General features: G+C 46.6%; 4 protein-coding genes across 5 annotated transcripts; 2 read left to right on the top strand and 2 right to left on the bottom strand.

Moving 5' to 3' along the window:
- The first annotated feature begins 1,690 nt into the window (after positions 1-1,690).
- LOC117581225 (protein O-mannosyl-transferase 2) lies at positions 1,691-4,645 on the top strand. The gene is made up of 8 exons (XM_034268204.1): positions 1,691-1,963; positions 2,025-2,108; positions 2,195-2,384; positions 2,453-2,561; positions 2,633-3,655; positions 3,723-3,871; positions 3,933-4,338; positions 4,410-4,645. The coding sequence occupies exons 1-8, from the start codon at positions 1,839-1,841 to the stop codon at positions 4,601-4,603; spliced, it is 2,280 nt and encodes a 759-aa protein (XP_034124095.1). The 5' UTR covers positions 1,691-1,838; the 3' UTR covers positions 4,604-4,645.
- Positions 4,646-4,742: 97 nt separating this feature from the next.
- On the bottom strand, positions 4,743-8,416 carry LOC117581211. 2 transcript variants are annotated; one of them, XM_034268185.1, is made up of 4 exons: positions 8,411-8,416; positions 5,730-6,434; positions 5,349-5,660; positions 4,743-5,273 (listed from the first exon to the last, which is right to left on the bottom strand). In XM_034268185.1, the coding sequence occupies exons 2-4, from the start codon at positions 6,297-6,299 to the stop codon at positions 4,863-4,865; spliced, it is 1,293 nt and encodes a 430-aa protein (XP_034124076.1). In that variant the 5' UTR covers positions 6,300-6,434; positions 8,411-8,416; the 3' UTR covers positions 4,743-4,862. The 2 variants fall into 2 exon arrangements, with proteins under 2 accessions (XP_034124076.1, XP_034124075.1); XM_034268184.1 differs by lacking the exon at positions 8,411-8,416 and having other exon boundaries at positions 5,730-6,541.
- A 3,825-nt stretch (positions 8,417-12,241) lies between these two features.
- LOC117581224 (E3 ubiquitin-protein ligase RNF185-like) lies at positions 12,242-12,761 on the bottom strand. The gene is made up of 2 exons (XM_034268203.1): positions 12,696-12,761; positions 12,242-12,642 (listed from the first exon to the last, which is right to left on the bottom strand). The coding sequence occupies exons 1-2, from the start codon at positions 12,727-12,729 to the stop codon at positions 12,260-12,262; spliced, it is 417 nt and encodes a 138-aa protein (XP_034124094.1). The 5' UTR covers positions 12,730-12,761; the 3' UTR covers positions 12,242-12,259.
- Positions 12,762-16,032: 3,271 nt separating this feature from the next.
- Positions 16,033-21,081, top strand: LOC117580928. Its single transcript, XM_034267708.1, has 2 exons — positions 16,033-16,998; positions 19,967-21,081. Exons 1-2 carry the CDS (start codon positions 16,689-16,691, stop codon positions 19,972-19,974), a joined length of 318 nt encoding a protein of 105 aa, XP_034123599.1. The 5' UTR covers positions 16,033-16,688; the 3' UTR covers positions 19,975-21,081.
- The last annotated feature ends 1,590 nt before the right edge of the window (positions 21,082-22,671 follow it).

Genomic DNA, 22,671 nt, shown 5'->3' with positions numbered 1-22,671 from the left:
TTCGCTGCAGTTTCTTCTGGGCATCGCCACCCTGCGCGATTGTCACACACATTAATAGAGAGAGACATACGGAGACCAGCTTGTAGTTGACTACTGGGGCACCTCTTACATGATGATGGGACCCCCCTCTCTCACAGTGGGTGCCTGTGTGTGTGGGTAACAAACAGCAGCAAAATAAATTCAACAACAAACTTAATAGCCGAGCTGCAATTAATTTGATTGAAGCTGCCACACCGCGTGCCGGGCAACGTTTCTATTCAACAAATTGCCAGGCGGTCGGTGCAACAGCAGAAGCAGCAGCAGCATGTGGCAGCAACAACAACAACAGCCGAGAGCCTCTGCGGCAGCAACTGTGCAGCAAGCGTGCAATTAACTCTTGTGCGCCAAGATCAAAGCGATTAAGCCGCCCTGCCAGACATGCGGAGGGAGGGAGGCACAGATGGAAAGAGTCGCCTTACCCCTTGGCTAAGACCAAAGACCTGTAGACCGACACCGAAGATTGGGACGAACGCGCGAGAGAGATAGAGAGAGATAGAGAGAGAGAGCCGAGCCGAGCCGAGCCCCAAAACACTGAGAGAATAAGCCAAGCGAAGCCGCCGAACCACTCTCCGACGCTCTTATCGTCATCCTCATCTACAGTTGTTCTTGGAGTATTCAAAGGGAAGTCGAGTCGACCATTGGAATACCCAGTAATCGAGAACAACAAGGGAAGAATGAATAAATTGAAGATCTATCTTGATCTAGCAGGGAATACGCTCTTTGTTACCCTCTTGCATAGAACGTCCAGCAAATGGGCCCAGCCAAGAGTGGGGCAGCGACCGATCGTCCCCCCCCCAAGCAATGCAGCGCCATGGCTGTGTCCATTTGCGAGTGTTAAATGTGTCCAACAGGGGGAAGGGCCAGCGAGCTACAAAATGCAACACAAAGCGAATCGAATTGCGGGACAAATGCACTTCAATGAGCCACCAAATTGGCCATTAGCCATGGGCCTCCAAACCGGTCTCAATTTTCAATTTGTTTGCCAGCCTCCGAGAGTGTGCACCGGTCCCACTCCACGATTTCCATGCTAAATTATCATTAAGCTACAAATGGAGCAACTAGGCAAGAAGAGAACTTGGACCAAGAGGTGCCAGCTAGAATTTACGCAATTTTCCAGAATATTTTCAAGTGCAATACCAAGTTTAGGGAGTGTGTTTCAAGCTCTGTAAGTTCAAGAAGAAAGAAAGGTTTGGTTTGAAAAGTGTTTCCTGAAAAGTATTCGCGGAGGAACGGTTTGTGGGTGGATATAGAAGATATGCCTCGGTGTCAGATCAGTTGTGTTCAGGCGCTCTACGTACAAGCTACATGCAGAGACACCTGTTGTTGATAATTGGCTACGATTTCGACACGAGTTGCATACTTTTCAGCAATCGTCCGACACAATTCTCTGTAGTTAGCGCAATAAGCCGCCAGGTGGCACCACTCCACTCCACAGCTGTAAGCTAGATAGAAAATGATTTAAGCCAGAAAAGAAAAGAAACGAAAAGAAAACCACAACTTGAAGCTGGAAGCTTGAAGCTCAACGCCTATCGAAGCCAACTTGCCATGAGCTTGCCAACAGCTGGGAACCGCCAGTCTAGGCCAGAATCAGAGCCAAAGACGAAGCTTAAGTGGGAGCTAAATCAGGTCCAAGACCGGTTTTGGCGTTTGCTGCAAAGAATGCCATATGCCGAAAGAGAAAGCATTCTCCAGCGTTCAACTTCACTTCACTTCAGTTGTTTTTGTTGACGTATGCAGCACGCAGGGAAATGCTTTGCTCTGTTCCAACGGTATTAACTCTGAAAATCTAACAATAAAATATGGCAGCAAGCGTTGTTAAGACTCCGAAGTGTGCCAGACGACGAGGATCGACCAAGGAGCAGCAGCAGCAGCAGCAGCAGCCGCAGTCCAAGGCCTCAAAGTCAACAAAAGACTCAAGCAATTGGTAAGTGCCAAAGCCAAAATCCAAAATCTCTGTTCTGAAAACTAAATGCTGGCACTTTCAGGCACTGGTGGCTACTGTTGGCCTCCGTCTTCCTAATTACCTTTGCCACACGCTTCTACAAGGTCACCGAACCGGACCACATCTGGTAAGGCCAAACATATCCGGCACCATGCCCAGATTGGTGTCAATACTCGATCTCTCTCGCTCTCTCTCTCTCTCCCTCTTTGGCAGCTGGGATGAGACGCACTTTGGCAAGATGGGCAGTTGGTACATCAATCGAACCTTCTTCTTCGATGTACATCCACCGCTGGGCAAGATGCTGATTGGTTTGTCCGGCTACTTGACTGGCTACAATGGCACATTTCCGTTTGAGAAGCCCGGCGATAAGTACAACGAGACAGCCTATCAGGGCATGCGTTATGTGAGTGGGTTTTTCCTTTGTCTGTAACCCCCCCCCAATCGATTCCCATTTATCATTCTCCATTGCAGTTCTGCACAACGCTGGGCGCTTTGATCATGCCCATGGGCTTTGATACTGTCTACGATCTGACGCGTTCCCATGAGGCGGCGCTGCTATCGGCGGCATATCTAATATTTGGTAAGGGACTCCACTCCACTCCACTCCACTGATGCTCCACGCCGCTAATCCACTTCGAACACTCCTTGCAGATGTTGGCCTGCTCACGCTGAATCAATACATTCTGCTGGATCCCATTCTGCTGTTCTTCATGATGGGCTCCGTCTGGGGCATGGTGAAGATCTCAAAGGCCACCGCAGCGGGTGACTCCTACAGCGTGCGCTGGTGGTTCTGGCTCTTCCTCACCGGCACCATGCTCTCGTGCACCATCAGCGTGAAGTTTGTGGGCTTGTTTGTGGTGCTGCTGGTGGGTCTGCACACGGCCACCGAGCTGTGGATCATATTGGGCGATCTGGGCCAGCCGATTGTGGAGACCCTCAAGCAGATTGCCTGCCGTGCGCTCAGCCTCATCCTCTGGCCCATACTCCTGTACACGCTCTTCTTTTACATCCATCTGAGTGTGCTCAATCGCAGTGGCAATGGGGACGGCTTCTACAGCTCCGCCTTCCAGTCGCGCCTCATTGGCAACTCGCTGTACAATGCCAGCATGCCGCGCGACGTGGCCTACGGCTCCGTGGTGACCATCAAGAACCACAAGACGGGCGGCGGCTATCTGCACTCCCACTTCCACTTGTATCCGAAAGAAGCGGGTGCCCGCCAGCAGCAGATCACCACCTACACCCACAAGGACGACAACAACAAGTGGCTGATCAAGCCGCACAACAAGCAGCGTCTGCCCAAGGACAAGCTGCAGCTGCTGCGGCACGGCGATCTCGTGCGGCTGGAGCATTTGGTGACCAAGCGGAATCTGCACTCGCACAGCGAGCCAGCGCCCATGACCAAGAAGCATCTGCAGGTCACAGGCTATGGCGAGGCGGGTGTGGGCGATGCCAACGATGTGTGGCGCGTGCTTGTGGTGGGTGGCAAGGTCAACGAGACGGTGCACACGGTCACCTCTCGCCTGATGCTGATTCACTATCTGCAGAACTGTGCCCTCACCTCCAGCGGCAAGCAGCTGCCCAAGTGGGGCTTTGAGCAGCAGGAGGTCTCCTGCAATCTCAATGTGCGCGACAAGAACGCACACTGGAATGTCGAGGACAATGAGCACAAGTTGTGTGGGTATTCAAGGACTCCTCTACTGTAACCTACCATCATCTGATCTCATAATGTTCCCTCACGCAGTGCCCAGTGTCAGCTTTAGTGTCTATGCGCCTGGTTTCTTTGCACGCTTCCTCGAGTCGCATGCCGTCATGCTGCAGGGCAATGCCGGCCTCAAGCCCAAGGATGGTGAAGTGACCAGCAGGCCCTGGCAGTGGCCCATCAATTATCGCGTAAGCCAAAGCAAAAGCCACATAAAACACGCTTCCACTTTATGCTCTTGCCCTTCCACAGGGTCAGTTCTTTTCGGGCAGCAGCTATCGCATTTATTTGCTGGGCAATCCCATCATTTGGTGGAGCAATCTCGTGTTTCTGGCCCTCTTCGTGGCCATCTTTCTGGGCAATGCCATACTGCAGCAGCGCCGCGCTGGCCAGTGCCGCGCAGATAGGAGCGAGGACAGCGCCAACTCCAGCACGGATGTGTGCAGCTGCTGCCCCGAGGAGGAGCAATTGGAGCAACAATTGGTGCAGCAGCAGCAGCAGCAGCAGCGGCAGCAGCAGCATCACAGCGATCCACTTCGCGCCGCTGCCTGGCTATTTATTGGCTGGCTGCTGCACTATCTGCCCTTCTGGGCCATGGGACGAGTGCTCTACTTTCATCATTACTTTCCAGCGCTCATCTTCAACTCACTGCTGACGGGTAAGTTCTGACTCTGACTCTCGGACTCTCGGACTCTCGGACTCTCTGACAGTCCCCATGTCCTCTTTCAGGTGTAATGTTCAACTACATGATACAGTCGCTGCCCCGCTGGTTGCAGCACATACTGCTGGGTGGACTGTTGTCGCTGATTGTCTATAGCTTTGCGCTCTTCTCGCCGCTGGCCTATGGCATGAGCGGACCGCTGGCCAATGAGCCCAACAGCACAATGCACAGCCTCAAGTGGCTCTCCACGTGGGAGTTCTAGGCACAAGCGCAGAACTCACTGAAAGCCAATTTATTTACGTTTAGTTGATATTTATTTATATGTATAATATTTTATATTTAATATATTTAATATATTTAACTTTTTAAAGCTTAAGACTTATAAAAAAAAAAAAAAAAACACACTCACACACACAGAGACATTATTTTAGTACGAAAAAAAAGAGCAGGCCAAGTCGATGGATCTCCTGGGATCTCCTGGGAACTTCTCTCTCTCTCTCTCTCTCTCTCTCTCGCTGGCATCAATCGAATATGCCAAGCTCATCGAAGCGACGCAGGGCATAGCGCAGGGTGTCCGTGGTGCGGGGATTTGAGGAGAACATCAGCTGCACCTTGGTCTTGGCAAAATCTGGATCACTCAGCGCCTCAATGCTGATGTCATAGGAGTCCTCCTTCTTCATGGTGACCATCGGCAGGAAGGCGTACGACGAGAAGAAGCCATAGAGCTCGCGTGCCCGAATCTCCTGCTGTATGTCCGTATAGCTGGGCACACGCTCGTAGTGCATCCGCTCGAGACTCTCGCGGAGTGCCCCGTAGTAGGTCTGAATGAGGAACTCACGCCGATGGATGAGCACATCCAGCTGAACGCTGCTGTTCAGAAAGAAGTTGATGTCACAGCCCGGACTGCCGAAGAAGCTGTTCTGAAAGTCCACCTGCAAAGCGGTCATGGAAAGGGGATTTGGATTTTGGATTTTGGACTTGGGATTCAGGATATCAGGATATCTTACAAAGATCGCATCGATGGGCTTTGTGGGCTGCTCGTCGTCGTATTTGTACATGAAATTGTTCACCCAAAGATCGCCGTGATTCAGGACAGTGATCTCGCCGGGCAGCGAACGGCCGGTGGTCACCAGATTCTCCTTGATGTTGTCACAATGGCGATGCAGCTTATCCGAGAGCAGCTCATAGCCGGGCCACTTGGCCACCAGATTGGCCAGCGTGCGCAGCTGCAGTGCCATGAATGTGATGAAGCGCTCATTGGTCCTTATGTAGTTCTCGTCCAGCATGCCGCTGGTGAAGTGCTCACGCACGGAGGGTTCCTGCACAGAAGGATGGAAGAAGGATAATGCCAGGGGGACTACGGACAGGCAGGACCACAGACAACTCACCTTTTGGGCCAGCAGCATGGAGCTGGCATGGAATTTGCCCAATTTCTTAAGTATCACCACGCAGTGCTCCTCGTTGAGGCCGCTCTGGCGGCTGGCCAACTTGTAGCCATACTGGGTGAGGTCATCGAAGACAATCGTTTGGATGGGCTCGCGGGTTGTGTAGAGGCACTTGGCCCCAAACTTGGAGCCATCGCCAATGAGCACCTCCAGCTTGCCGAGCACATCGAAGTAGAAGATCTTCTCGCGCAGATAGACGGCCAGCTCCTCGAGGAATTGGGTGGCCGGCGTGATGGCAATGCTCTTGACAATCATCGCCAGCTCCTCGTCCAGCTGCCGCTTGCTGCTGCGATACAATGCCCTGGCCCTATAGATCTTGCTGCAGTAATTCTCACCGCCGCCGCCACTCGACTCTGCGAATATAATCTTCTTGATATCCACACGCATATCCCGCAGGCCATCCTCCAGGGCAGCCTTGAAGAATTCCTCATTCAGATATTTGGGCGGATCGCCGGCACGTCGCTCCTTCTCAGCTCGTTCCTTCTCCTTCTCCCTATCGCTCTCCAGCTTCATGCTGCTCGCGTAACCAGAACACTCGTTCTGACTCAACTCACTCGTGCCGCCTTCAGTCAGTGTCCTGGCTATGGCTATCGCAATTCTCAGTATCGTGTCGCCGTTTTTCTCTATTGTTCTGTCTGGGTCTGGGGACTCGTCGTACTCGTCGCTCGCTACTGCTGCTCGTATTGCTCTGGCTCCGGTCCTATTGGCTGTGGGTCTAGTAGGTTGCTTCTGCGTTTGCGTTGCTTGGGAAACTGTGGCCCGGCCAGGCGACTCCTCTAAATATAAGCCCTTATCAGGGGCAGGCGCTGCCCGCTGTCAATCGGCAGCGAAGCCAGCGACAGTGCCAGCGACAGCGTCGACATCAAATAAAATGCTTCATACACACAGAGATACAATATGCTAGACCAACCATATCTCTGTCTATATACTCACCTCTCGGCAATGGCGATGGCGATGGCGATGGCGATGAGAGTGGCGGGACCATAGGCCATAGGCCGCCGGCCACCTGCCTTAAGTTCCCACAAGCAAACGGATACAGAAGCCGTCACGCTTGACAGACAGATGGGAACAGATTGGGAAGAACTGGGAACAAATGGGGAAGAGCGGAGAACGACAGGGAACAGTTGGGAACGACTGGGAACACATTTGGAACAGTTGGGAGCAACTGGGAACAGTTGTGAGAAACTGGGAACAGTCTAAAAACCAGTGGGAACAAATGGGGAAGAGCGGAGAACGACTGGGAACAGTTGTGAGAAACTGGGAACAGTCTAAAAACCAGTGGGAACAGATTGGGAGCAACTGGGAACAATCTAAAAACAAGTGGGAACAGATTGGGAGCAAATGGGAACAGTCTGAGAACACATGGGAACAGATTGGGAACAGTTGGGAGCTGCTGGGCTAAACGGGAAGCAACTCCTAACAACTGGGAACAGTTGGGAGTTTGAAATTTTGATTTGTCTTCAAGTTGAATCCATTGCTCGCTGCCTGCCTCAAACAGTTTTGCTGTATCGAATGTACCCATAAGCGAACGGATACAAGAATTAGTTCAGCGTATCTTTGGATCTTTGACTTGGAACATGCATTCTCAGAATTGGACTTGTGTCCGTAATATCATATGAGTACGAGTATCGTCCGTCAAGCAAGGCGAGCCAAATACGACGTGTTCAGCATACGCCATGTATAACACTTGGACCATATATGACATGAATATAGGTAGGTAGGCCTTATAGATTCTTTATTCTTTATTGTTTTATAGCTGTCATTGGTAGCAAAAGCGAGTGATAAATGCGTCTGAGGCATCTGATGCTGATTCTATTTCTAGGAAAAAAAAAAAGAAGAAAGCAAAGCGGAACTTGTGGCAGCAGGGGAGAGTGCGAGAGAGAGAGAGTTATACGAGGAGGGGGAGGGAGAGGGAGAGCGCTGCACTTTGTTGTTGGGAAAAACGACAATAGAATGCTCGACTAGATTATTGCGATTGTTATCAAGTGTCTGTGTCTGTGTGTGGATTCCAGCACGTGGTTCGATTTCGATTTGAAGCTTATCGAGCTCGTATAATCCCATAGCCGATGGCATCCGATCAAGTCGTAAACCTAATTACAAGGCAAACCTAATCAACAAATACAAATTGTCTGACACAAAATATACCCTAAAGATGATTATTTCAAATAAAACTTTCTTTTTAGTGGTAATTTATGAAGTTATTTCATCAAATAAGTATGCTAACTAAAGTAGCGACTAGCTGAGCGATCCCTCCATCTTGTGTTGGATTAATAAATAAATATATCTATCATTCATTGGGCAGCAGATAAGAACTCGAACAATTGTTGCTCGAGGGCGTGACTTTGGGCAATGCTCTGGCCTTGGGAAACACAACAAAACAAAATGCAGTGCAATGTCTCTTGCAAAATGTATAAAATATATGTATGAGAATATAAAATATTGTATATATTGCACAACGAATGCAATTACGTCATTTGTGGCAAATGGAAATGAGATGCCAGTACGTGAGGATTGTGGCTCTATTGCTCTGTGGATAGCCCGATGGACTGGCACATCGGAAGAGTCGGGCAAGAGTCCATTGAAGATACTTATGTTTGAAAAACTATTCTGGGAGCACCTTTGACTCGTGTCTGGCTGCCGTCTAATTAAATTCCACTCGTGAACTACTTGAACATTCATGCTTGATGCTAGTATTCGTCGCATTTTGTGGCACTTGACATTGGGCATCGGGCATCGGTCTTCGGCATCTCCTCCGATTATACATTGTACATAATTCCCCGTGTATAATCCATCTGTGAATTGGCATGTCTAATGTCTAAAGTAATCTCAAATGACGCATTAAACTACACAAAGTGTGCGAATTGAGAGCGTGACTTAATCAGCAGCAAAGATCTTAAATGGCCTTGGCAATGGAAGTGCAACATCTCCGAGACTTAAGCCACAGATACAGCAGGCAGGCACCCTCGTCGTATCTGTATCTGTATCTCTCTCTCTCTCTCTCTCTCTGTCTGTATTCGGTGTGAGGTTTTAGGTTTTAGCTTTCAGATTTCGATTTCGGTTTCTGTTTCCGAGGCGCAATCCATAATTGCAGTTCACCGAAGGTTATCTCACTCTCTCTAACGACTACAAAAAGAAAGCAGAAAGTCTAAGAGACAAACGGAAATTGAAACTGAAACCGAAACCGAAACCGAAACCGAAACCGATCGAGGGTGGCGTACTATATATAGTACTTATAAAAATATATATATTAGATGTAGAGTGGGATTGGGATACGCATGACCCATGGGCAGTGCGATGTTCTGGAAATATCTATGACCATTATCTGTATCGGATACTTCGCATCGGAATGGCCAAATAGTAAACATTATATGACCTACGTCTACAATTACTATTTACTATGCGGGCACTACGGCTGTCTATCTATCTATCTTTATGTTGTCCAAGCAGACAAACCTTCACTCGGTCTGGGCAGAACAATAGAAGCTACAATCGATGTATGCAAGCACTCGACTCCAATCTGATCCATAGCCCCCTCTCTGGACAGATAAACAAGCATGAGATACCCGCAGATACCCTGCAGCTGCAGGGACTGAGGCTGAAGGTTAAACTTGCAAGCGGTGCACTGAGTTTAGTCAGCTTTTTGGGTTGTCAAATTCAAATTGGTTGTCCAACCATGAAGTTGGTCCCTAAATACCTTAGAATATCTTCGAATGTGTTCTAGCAGCGCATTGAGAGATTCACTTTGTCCGAAACGTTTCCCTGACAGAATTGTGTCAAAACTCAAGCCAGCAACAAATTGTTTACTTAGCTTTTCATTCCGTATCTGTATCTGTATCTGTTTCTGTTTCTGTCTCTGTTGCGAGTCCGGCATGCCGCCCAGTACTTGGATGAGATATTTATGTACCTGCTATTATTATTATTATACGTGGAGTGGAGTGGAGTGGAGTGGAGTGCAGGGAATTTTGCTGCTGCGCAAAAAGTGCATTAAACTTGAACCAATTGTCAGATTGTCAGACTGACACCACACCACACCGCACACAAATCATTCTCGATCCCTGGAACTCATGTTAGCCAAGTACGTAGATAGGAACTGTCCCTCTACGGGCCATAATCATAATCATAATCTGACTATTGCCCATCCAGACACGATCGCTCAAGTACAGCATTAGCCTTTGGCCATTAGCAAAGCCTCTCCATACTAAACTGGATGCGAACCTCACTCTAGATGAGATTTGAATCCCATTGAAACTTGCTTTTAGTGCCCCAAATCATCTCAATGGAGCTGGAATTGTCGGGCATTGCAAGCCGAGCTGCAAAATTTCACAATTCATCGGTCGGGACATTTAGCAGAGAAAAGGGAAACAGAAAATCAGTTTAAAGAATGTATTTTAATTGGTCTGCAGATGTTGGCATTCAAGAGCCATGCGGCCACTATGTAAGTCCATCCCGAAGCTTTCCGAGTGTCTGACCTAATCCTACGGCCTCACGGAACTGATGGAGGCCGTGGACAAGGGCTTCGACCCCAAGCAGTTGCACCCGGCCAAAAAATGGGACTCAATGCACTCAAGTCCCTGGGCAGGAGCTTGTTCGAATGGCCAATGATGCCAAGCATCAGAGCTGGCGTGTGCTAAATGGCGAGCACCTGGGGTCACCTGACTACCTGTCGGTGACAACAAGTCTTTCACATCCCCCCCCCTAGGCAACCCAGCAGCAGTTCGTGGGAGTTGTCGCAGCAGCCCAGCACCCCAGCAGCCCAATAAATAATAATATTGTATTGATAACTATAAATAAGGAAGTGATAAAGAAATAAACAAAATGTACACAATAGTTCGTTCTGCATTCCTTGCTGGTAGCTTTCGCTGCTGCAGGGTTGCATTTCGATCGATTAACTCGATAGCTCAAATGTGGGAAAAGAAATCCAAGCTGAAGCCTTTTACATGTATCTGGAGAGTAGAATCGTTGAGAATCTAGGATTATAAATATAAATAGATGAATATCTATCTAACAACCGTAAGTTAGTTTCGCGCAAAATCAGCCTTCATATATCATATGAGCCATATATCATTAAATATATATGGTTTTACCATAAAAACCTAGATAGCTAACAATAGGGTGACGTTGCGTCACACACCGCACGAAGGAAAAGTTTCTCTTGAAAGACTTTAACAAAATCGATACCTTCCTCTAGGTAAATAATTCAACATCGGGAATGAACGATTTATATCATTCAACCCCATGACACGGAGAGTCCTGGACATAGCTCCTCCAGGTAAGGTTCCCCCATGTTGTGCCATGCAATCGACTAATTGTTCTGCTTTTCAGCTGATGCATGCAATGCCGACATTACTATTGACAAGGCAACAACCTCGGGACGTATGGTTACCGTTTCTTTTCCGCCCGGATCAATAGAGCGTCCTATCTCCAAAGCTCCGGATGCTGATCAGGCTATACATGTGTCTATAGTGCATTCAACTCCGCCTCAGAACTTTGGCTACGAATGCCCGATATGTCTGCTGGCAGCATTCGACCGTTGTCCAGTGGCTACAACATGTGGCCACGTCTTCTGTCGGGAATGCATCGAAGAGCAAATACGCCACCGAAACAACTGTGCCAAATGCAATATGAATATTACCGCAGATCAGCTAGTGCGCCTGTATTTGTAGGCCTTCGATGCAGTTCGTTGCAACTCCAATGTGGGATACTTTCCGCATTCATTTTTGTTGAAATAAATAGCGTTGACTAAGCAGCAAGAACCTGCTCATGGGGAAGATGCTCCTGCAGCTAGTAAACGGTGTCGGTTGCCTGATCGACTAAGTCGATGTGGTAGTCGACATTGGCCTTGATCTCGAGCATGGCAAACTTTTGGTAAATGCAGTTGTGCCGCCCTGCAGAGAAGGGTATGTAGCAGGGATCGACACAATAAGGGAAACGTAACAAGGCTGTCAATAAGTACGAGTGAAAGGGCTCAGCGCTGTAAGTGTGAGTGAAACGACGATGGAGAGTGCGCAGCGACAAGCAAACAAACACTGAACTCAAAGGGAAATGACACGAGGAACGCTGCCGACGACGAGACATCCTTCTATAATTGCTTCATGGCCCGGCGCTGCCGTCACGTGGCACGTGGTCTGTACTAACACCAATTCATTGCTGATTGATTGGAATTGGTGGAGTATCAGAAATTCGACCATGGACTACTCCAGCACCCAGTGAGCAAGTTGCGGCACGGAGGGGTACATGAGGAGCGTCTCCTTACTGCACACAGAGATACACTTTGTGAAGCTGAAGTCCTCACCAAGGAACCGCTCAAGCCATCACCAACCCGTCGTCACACTTAAGGCTCCTCAATAAAATAAACCCAAATACAGCGTTAAATGACTTAGTTTTAAGATTGTTTGTGCAGCCAATTTAATTTATTTGAACAAAGATGAATCCGGAAAGCATCCATTGGAGTTTCAACGAACTGCATCGATGGCCTACAAATACAGGCGCACTAGCTGATCTGCGGTAATTTTCATATTGCATTTGGCACACTTGTTTCGTTGGCGTATTTGCTCCTCGATGCATTCCCGACAGAAGATGTGGCCACATGTTGTAGCCACTGGACTACGGTCGAATGCTGCCATCAGACAAATCGGGCATTCGTAGCCAAAGTTCTGAGACGATGCATCCGCATCCAAGAAGCCGCTGGGCACGACATTCAACGGATTTGAATGCAGTATAGACACATTTATAGCCTGATCAGCAGCCGGAGCACTGGAGGTAGGACCTTCTACTGCTCCGGGCGAAACAGAAAGGGTAACCATATCTCCCGAGGATGTTGCCTTGTCAATAGTAATGTCGGCATTGCATGCATCAGCTGAAAAGCAGAACAATTAGTCGATTGCATGGCACAACATGGGGGAACCTTACCTGGAGGAGCTATGTCCAGGACTCTCCGTGTCATGGGGTTGAATGATATAAATCGTTCATTCCCGATGTTGAATTATTTACCTAGAGGAAGGTATCGATTTTGTTAAAGTCTTTCAAGAGAAACTTTTCCTTCGTGCGGTGTGTGACGCAACGTCACCCTATTGTTAGCTATCTAGGTTTTTATGGTAAAACCATATATATTTAATGATATATGGCTCATATGATATATGAAGGCTGATTTTGCGCGAAACTAACTTACGGTTGTTAGATATTATATTTATAATCCTAGATTCTCAACGATTCTACTCTCCAGATACATGTAAAAGGCTTCAGCTTGGATTTCTTTTCCCACATTTGAGCTATCGAGTTAATCGATCGAAATGCAACCCTGCAGCAGCGAAAGCTACCAGCAAGGAATGCAGAACGAACTATTGTGTACATTTTGTTCATTTCTTTATCACTTCCTTATTTATAGTTATCAATACATTATTATTATTTATTGGGCTGCTGGGGTGCTGGGCTGCTGCGACAACTCCCACGAACTGCTGCTGGGCTGCCCAGGGGGGGATGTGAAAGAGTTGTTGTCACCGACAGGTAGCCAGGTGATCCCAGGACACTCGCTAAGATTCGGGATGGACTTAGGTTTTGGTTAGTCAAATTGTGAACATAGTGTATTTAAATTCTTTACAGATAAATAATTGAAATTGATGGTGGAGTTGAGACAAATCAAAGTCAGCGACTTTTGCTCATTTTTGTGTGCCATTGTCGAGCTTGAGCAACAGCTAAACAAACCAATAGAGTCGGAAATATTTAAATATGTACATATGTATGTATGCACGTATGTAAGTATGGCTATTTTCATATCTTAATCTCACTTTTGGCTTTAGGTTTGTTTGCAAACATATTCAGACTTCATATCGACTGGACATATTTTTGAGTTGTTTGCACATTGTGGCAAATATGAGCATGTGTGTGCTATGTGTGTATAGTTGTATGTATGTATGTAAATATGTATATTCGTTTGAATGTACATGTGTATGCATATTTACGAATTACTTTTCCTTCATCGTTCTCAGCGCTTTTCAATATTTTCTTCTCGCCGAGCTGGAGCTCATGTCGTCGCTTAGTTGATTACCGACCGCCCCCCAGAGCGGAGCTGCCACAAAGCTAATGAAACCCAAAAACAAAAACAACAACCAGAGCCATACGACGGGGTTTTACAGTTACAGTTACCCAGGAGCCTGTCCAAATTCGGGTGAGTGCGCCATGGACTTATTTTGTTCTCTCTCTTTCATCTGATTTATCTTCATTATTTGGCCCACTTCTTTACATATGTAGCAATATATGTATCTATGTACTTGCTTGCACATGTGTCAATTCGCCAGGAAGCTCAGATCTCTCCCACATTTGAGTTCTTTTTTTTTCATAAGCCAACCCAAGGTGAATTTATTTGCAAGGTGACTTCTTCACCACAGGGCACTTTCGGTTACCACCACTCCATATCAATCCCTTTCTAGCACTTGGCACTTCACCGTTGTGAATAAGTTATTGGTCCTCCCCACAGCGCCGGCAGCACCAACTTGTTAGAATCATACATACACACATACACACATATGCAGAAGTAAAAGTACATGCATGTGTATGTATGTATGCCGCTCTCGGTTAGCGGATACACACCTTTGCGTACGTACACACACACGATGTGCTTACCAAAACGAAAAAAAAAAACGGTAAACATCTTTGTTGTGATCTCAAGTCCAAATATGACCGAGTGACCCCATTCGCTGCTCCCTTTCTGCCTTTTGCTTTGTTATTTTGTTCGCTTTTTTTTTGCTGGTGAGATAATGTGTTTGCATCCCATCTCCGACTTCAGTCGGCGCGGTGTTGTGTCTGAAATGACCTCGCAGAGGATATTAAAATATTTACGTGACGTTGGAAACGCAAAAACCGTTTTCTTGATTATGCGTTTGGTTTACGTACATAGGTATTAACAGAATCGCACTTCGAAGCTTGCCTTAATTTGTTCTTGTGTGTTTTAATTTGGAAAAGGCGCGCGAGTGACTTAACAAAGGTCTGTTAGCATGCTTGATGCTGGATTAAGGGGTGTGGGACTCATCGAAGCTGTAACGCAATTGGGAATTGGCACAGTCAAGCTGTGGGCTGGAATGGATGCTGGCGGGTGTTCAATGGATGCGCCATGAAAATTGTATCTCAAAAAGAGCCATCGCAAGTATTGTACGTGCCTCGGCCCTGTCATGTGGCGCACGCGGCCTCTATCGCGTGCTATTTCTGTTTAGAATTTTAAGCACAAAAGAAACCGAAAAGCCACTCGGACGGAGCAGCTCTTATCAAACGTTCCAAAAAGCCAAGTTCCCAATCACGAATTGAGAAAAAGCTTGCCCGTAGTCGAGTTCTACGCCCCATTGGACATACGAAAGCTGTCTCACTGTGGCCCTGGCCCTGCACAGTGGCCTGCAAGCAGGCAAAAAGGTGTGGGTCGTGGGCAGGCAAAAACCCATCCAGACAGTGACACGCACTTGCATGTCGAGGGTGTAATCTGTCCTGACCTACGATCCGACGACGGGTCGCTGTTAACTACCTGTTAACTACTGGGCTCACCGCTTATCGGTCACAATGTGTTTTTAATCTATTTGTGACTGTCCCTTGGGCCTGAATTCTTATAAATGTGCGAATATGAGGGCAACCCAGACAGTTGACTTTATGAACCCATGCAGTTCGGTTGCTAATGTGAATATCCTCAAAATATACAGAAATATTGAAAAAATAACATGAAAAAACCGTACAATTATTCGTTATAGTTTTCAAATAAACATTGAAATTCATTTAAAATGGAAGTGCATAAAATTAATCTATCCCACGGAATTTATTTATTGGGTAAGTTTTTTTAAATGTGAAAATAATATTTTATTGTACATATATGTTCATAAATTATATTTTAAAAGCCAAGCGATGAGAAAATAGTTCATACAAATTAACTCTGAGCATAGATTTGCTTCACTGTGCTGCACAGATGTGCGCCAGGCATAGGCGAGCGAAAGCTCGGAGCGCTCAATGCCGCTAACGGCCAGCGGTTACGGTGCTATGTGCGAAACGCTGATAACCGCCGAAACGAAAGAGATGGCAACAATAGCCGCAACAGTCACTCATTCCATGACCAGAGATGATGACACTCAAATTGGGTTAGGCGCAATATGAGAGGCATGCGTCAGAGCGCTCCGCTCCCCCTGACTTTTTCTTTGTTCTTTTACCAGTGAACACCTCCAACGACGCGAACGTCGACTGCGACTGCGACTGCGGCCGATATGATTTGATTTCTCTCCTGCGCAACTGGCTGCGCTACTCTCCCCGTCGCAATTGAACTCTTTCTTTCGCCGCGATATTCTTGGAATTATGCACAAAGACAGTGCAAGACAGCGCCTGTGAGCGAGTGCGAAAGGGAAGGAATGCGCGACCGAGCACAGGCACGAGCGGCGCTCTGCTTTCGGTCGCGTCGCGTTCAGAGCCAGCTGCAGCAGCAACAGCAGCAACAGCAGCGGCCGCGGCAGCAAAATAAATCGTCCGTCCATTTGAGCTTCAATCATACACGGGGAGGTCCAACAAATTGGGCGGCCAACGAACGAGAACTTTGTGTGCCGTTTCTTGCGCTAGATTCTGAGCAAATTAACTGTGTTTTTTGTGTGTCGTGTCGTGATTGATTCCTTTGAGGTCAAAGTGCTTTACAATACGCGCAATCCGTGGCAGATAGCAAGGCGGAGGCGGCTGCCTCAAAAAATTGTAGAAACACTCAAGTGCTGCGTAGATGATCGTTTTGTGACGCCAAACGGGAACATACAGACAACATTGTCGACGCTTTGTGTTTGCAAGGAAAATTGTATGCATTAAACGAACTTTAAACTATGAAAATAGCAGATTAGTGCCGCGAATAGAAAACTGTAACAGTTACAGCAGCTGGGAAGTAGCAAAAAGCGCGACATGCTGCTGGAAAGGTCATACAGAGACCCGGAAAACATGCTGCCACAGACTCAGGTGGCAATCAAACGGAAGCCCGAACTGGAACAGGAGCTGCAACCCAAGCAGCACAAGAGATTCTTCGATCCGCGCACAACCAACAATTATAACTATAGACAACTGGCCAAAATGTATTCGAATCCCAATACACAACACAATTTGGTAGAGAACAGACCCCCCATAAGTGTAGCAACGACACCCCCAACGACATTGCCCAACACTGGCATTGATGGAAACAATACAAACCCAACAACAACAACAACAGCAGCAGCATGTAAGTGAAGTGACGTGATGTGATTCTTTCGTTCTTAGCTTTTCTCTTCTCTTCCCTGCTTTGGTTTCCTCTCAACTTGTTTTCTTTTTTGACGCGCTTTTATCTCGCGCGCACTGAACAGCTGCTGTGGTTAGAGAAGCAATCAGCTGGACACAGTGGTGCAATGGGGTTTTGTTTTTGTTGATGAAATCAAACTTAAACTGAAGCTGGGTTACGCGAAGCAATTGCCAAAGGAAATATTATGTAGAGCACGTCTTTAGAAGAGGCAAATGGATATATAATATCCAGCAATTCATTTTGCTGTAATTTTTTCCCCGCCACATATGCTTGAAGGATTTTGCCGCTCCAGTGCCATAGTATACTGTTGCCGCTGACACTTGACCAAAATCTTGACCTGTCAAGGATACATCTCTTGCTCATCCCGCTTCCTCTCTCTCTCCCTCTGTTCTTAAACAATGATGCGCAGCAGAAAGAGAAACGAAAACAACATCATCACATGGCAATAAATGCGCCGGCAAACTGGGAGCGAGAGTGAGAGAGAGAGAGAGCAGACAGGCAACGCACTCACGAGGTTGAAGCACGGCAATGAACTTCAGGCGAGGAAAGAAAAGTTTGTTTTCGAGGTTAAAAGTGGTCGTGAATGAAGGAAAGACGGGGGCAGTCAAGGGACAGCAAAGAATAACAAAGAGAGTGACAGTGAGAGTGGGAGGGAGAGAGAGAGAGGGACAGTGTAGAAATGGCATTGGCATTTGTTGTGCTTCCTTTCCTTTCCCTCCCGCGTGCGCTCTTTCTTTCTAAATTGCCAAAATATCAGCAGTTTCTACTTAGCGCCCTACACAAAACCAGACCCGCACATATCGAAAGCTCAAACAAGCGGAATGAAAATTAAATAAACAATAGGTTCAATGCACTTAAGGCGCAGTAGAATTCAATTTTGCACAAAGCACAAGCCACAAGCCACAGGGGGGGGGGGGGGCATAAACATGAACAAACACACACTCACACACACATACACATACACCAGTTGTATCCGAAGAAAGCTTCAGCTTTTCGCTCACTTGGCCTTCAGAACCAGCCTCAACTTGCACTCGGAAATGTAAATCGCATTAAACGCACACAGATAAACATTTACATATATCCACTATACATTGTAATTATACGTTGAATCAGGCAGGAGCGTAGTGGGTACCTTTATAACCACTAAAAGTGTACATTACTCGAATCAAATGATGAGCCCAACTGGTTAGCAAGCCAGTACGTGGTGATCATTTGGAAACAAACAAAATACTTAAATGTGTAAATAAAATTGTTCGATATTTACAATTACCTGCAGCAACTTGCACCTTTGTGTGTTCAAAATGTTGTCAGCAAAAGTTCCGTGCACATAAATATCGCGTATACGCCATGTGTGCTTGCATTATGTAGAGCCAAAAATATACATTTACTTAACAATTAATATGAAACACGAAAATTACGCAAAATGGTAATTAAGTATTAATTGAATAAAGAAACTTCCGCACACTGCGAAACCAGCAAACGCAACATGTCAGTGTGCTTCGATTTCCGTATTAATCAGACAGATCCCGCGAACTGATGCAGATTGCAGTTAATCTTTGCTTAATTCTTTCTTTATTTTTTGGAATGTCAGGTGGCGGCTGGATATCAGCTCCACCTGCTCCTACTCCTCCCAAACGTGTTTGCAATGTACATACATAAAATGTATGTAAATATGTTTGTGCATATGTACATAATTGTGTGTGTGTGTGTGTGTGTGTGTGTGTATACTTAATACTTCCTGTGGCTGTGGCAGATGAACAAAGGCAGAGCGACGGAGACGCAGACAGGAAATGCTCGAAAAATAAAAAATAAAACAAAACAATTTTGTTGTCTTGTAATTGTACATTTTATTCTTATTGTTTCGTCGGTGCTGCCACTACCCTGTACCCAAGAGTATTTTACATTCAAAATTAGCCTTACAGTAACATCAAGAGCAGAAGAGATGTTTCATTTCTTAACTCTACCATTCCTGCGCCAATTTCACACCTCGTTATGTTGCCTTGGACTAGGGTATAGCCATGGTCGACACTTGCGAATGCATTTGGCTGCACTTATTTTTGTTTATTGCCGCCTGACCATGAGAGGAGATTGCCATGCAATGCAAATTGAACGACGACAGCCACCAGCAGCAGCAGCAGCAGCATCAGGAGCTGGCGATGATAATTTACAATTTATTAATTATTTAGTAGCGCATTGCCCTGGGTGGAGGGGCACACCGCACACCCCAAACAAAGCCCCTGTCAAGAGTCGCCTACCCCAACAATTTGCGTTGTGGCAAAGACAAGGTCAGAGCCAGGGTGGGCTCGGATAGGGGCTCGGGTTCACTCACCCAAGTGCCACCATCCGCCGCCACATGCACCTGATTCTACATCATAGACACGCGCGCGACAGCCGAATACAGGGGCAGCGAGAGCATTGGGGAAGACGAGGAAAGCCAGGGGAACTCTGCTGCAATTCCCAACCAACAAAAAATAAGTTCAAGCACCTGTTCTTTCTCTCTCTCGCCACTTTCCCTCTCACTCCACAGCACACTTTTTTGTGGGATGACCGATTAAAGCGGCCTGCGCACACGCTTTTCGCAATGAAACCCTAACGGTTCGTGGTTCGTTACTCCGATAAGAGCTTTTGTGCTCGCGAAAAGTTCAAAGTTTAATAGAGAAAGAGCTAAAAGAGGAACGGAACAGGAAAGGAAATGGGGAGCTTGCAATCGACGAATCGATTGAGTAATCGATGATTGCAATTGAATCGATAAAGCTGTGACCATGAAGGGGGCCAATGCACCATTTAACGCCAAGCATTTGAACAAATTATTCAGATAATCGATTTATTGAATCTTTATTGCCCTAGCAATTGCCTTGAACTGTTCCACAACTTGTAATAATTGTGAATACCTTTTTTTCTATCTTTTCAGGTGAGTAAAATAGATTTATTATGAGCTAGACAAGAGATTGTACATACTTACCATCCCCCAAGTAAGTGCCACGCCTCACTTTTCATTCAAAACAAATCGAAATACAAATGTTTTGAAGCCAAAACAAAAACCAAAAGAAAAAGCTAAAATATGTGCCATAACTTACAAAGAAGTTGGAGCAAAAAAAAAAAAAAAAAAGAAGTAAACAAACCAGAAAAACACTTAAAAAATTCATTCCGAAACTGCGCATTTGTTGAAGAGAACCCAAAGACGGGAATTTAGACATACATAGGCATGTACATATGTTTTTTATGATATTTATATACAACTTGTAGCGTTTCGTAAACAATTAGCGAGAAATGCAATGTACTATATAAATTTCAAATCGCGCATAAATTCAATCGGATATCTGGGCGGACAGTGACTATGGCCAAAGTGTGGGTGCATAACCCATCGCAAGTAAACAAACAAAAACAAGCCGAAATCCAGAAGCAGGCGGAGAGAGAGAGTGAGAGATTGGTGTCCATAAGGCGTGGAGGGATCAGGTTCAATGGCCAAAACACACACGGCAGCAACAACAAGGCGACAGACAACAGCCAAAAAGTCACCCAGCCAGATGGGTTGTTGGCCAAATTGAATTGAAATGGAAACAAGTTCAATGTTGGGTGGAGGGATGGATGGATGGATGGAGCAGCAGCACCAGCACCAGCTTTGGGCATGGTTTATGAGGGAGGTTCCATCAACGCTTCGGGGGTTGCAGCAACGAGTCAACCAAGTCATTAACATTCTCTGGACAACAAGTAATTCGTTGAACCTGAAAAGACACAGACACAGACACAGCCAGAGACGGATAGAGAGTAGATGGAGAGATACACAGATACCAGACCAGACAACAGTTCTTGCCTCGTATTGTGGCGACAGTGGCTGGCATTTCCCTTGCTTTTGTCGTTGCCTTTCTTTCCTGTTGAAATACTTGAGTGATTATTGGGCAAGGACACGTGTCGCGCCTTGTTCTTGTTCTTGGAATGAGGACATCCATAAGTATATCTGAGAGTTCATTGCTCGATAGGGGACTTTTTGAGGTCGCTCCATCTATGTACATATATGGAGATAAACCAGAAATGCATTGATAAGCCATATCTAAATGGCAGACACACTCGTAATCGTAATTATTATAATGAGTACGAGTATATAGACTTTTGTAATATAAGGAAACCACTCCATGTGAAGACAATTCCTATGGCTGTTGCTACTATTTATTGTAAGGACTAGGCAAGAAGACTTCGCATCTATCGAATGCGGGAATGCTTACGGAAAATCTCAAAGAATGAATTTGAATCTGAGATCTAGTAATGTTTTCTTAAGAGTTGATTCCAGCAGAGACGAGAGACGCTGCTGCATGACGCGGCACACATATTAATGCGTATTACTGATACTTTAGAAATGGATATTCTGCAATGGAATTGTTTGTTTTTCCTTCTTTTAGTATTCTGTATCATAGTTTGTACAAGTTCATAATTCGTGGCATCCAATGATTAGCTTGGCCAATCAATAATTATACATTTACATTGCGTTTATGTGGATGTTCATTTACTGAGGACAGTTCCACCTCCCACAGAGGACAAACTTTATTGCTGACGTGTTATTCGAAGCCGTGGGAGGTGGTTGGAGCGTGGGCTTTGAGGCTATGTGGCAGGGGAGGATAGGATCAGCCGAGGACATTTATTTTTATATTTTTATATTTCATTCTGTAATTGGTCGCAAACGTCAACGGCCGTTTGCTGACGTGGCCCATGGAAAGTTTGTCTGTCTGTCTGTGTCTCCGTTGGATTGTGTGTGTGGGCGGGGGGGAAATGGAAGTAGAATTAAGCGCCACAAACACACACAACTGTGGTACGTGCCTTTCCAACTGGCGCATGTTCTTTGTGGGTTCGTGTCGTTGGCACGGATTCGATCCTTTACTCAACGTTTGCTTGATATTTCATCATCTCTGCCGCCTGCGATCTACAGTACAAACTGTGCCACAAGGGGAAACGGGCATTAAAATCCTCTCTCCATACTGGCATCTGCCATCAGCAGGGGTTAAAAAGAAGTTTAGTGCCTAATGACTCGGACGACTCACGTGCTTTTGCGATCGCCAATTATCGACCGCGTGCTAAGAGAGAGAGAGAGAGAGAGAGAAAATGAGAGCGAAGAGCTTTGCACGCGCGCTCTCTCATCGCCAGCATCATTGACGTTTTCGTGAGAGCCGAAACGAATAAAATACCAAGCTCTCACAATGTGAAACTCTCATCTGCCATGTGACTGGAAACACACAATGTACAGCCATAAAAAGAGGCCGTATGCCCACCTCAAGCCACTTATACCCTGCGCTCACTTGTGTGTGTGTGCCAAAGAGAGAGAGGGAGAGCAAGAGCGGGCCGCCAAGTTGGGGGCCCAGAGAGCGTGGATGTTGACGGCACGCCAGCCGTGCCCGTACCTTGTGAATAATTCTACCATGAGACCAGTCGACGTTTTGCCGCCGTCGACGTTACAAACAAAAAGCTCAGCGACGAATTTCACAGTGCGCACCGACCGAGACACCGAGCGACCGACCCGATTAGCCCCAAAGCCCCAAAGCCAAAATTCACGTCTCCGCGAGTGCTCTGTTTCGTTGCGTTGCCCGCCGATACACTTCTTGGCCTACTCGTGCATCGTGCATGTGC

Source organism: Drosophila guanche, unplaced genomic scaffold (genome assembly GCF_900245975.1).
Source record: "Drosophila guanche unplaced genomic scaffold, DGUA_6, whole genome shotgun sequence".
Classification (NCBI taxonomy): Eukaryota; Metazoa; Arthropoda; class Insecta; order Diptera; family Drosophilidae; genus Drosophila; species Drosophila guanche.
This window is presented reverse-complemented; position numbering and strand designations above follow the sequence as displayed.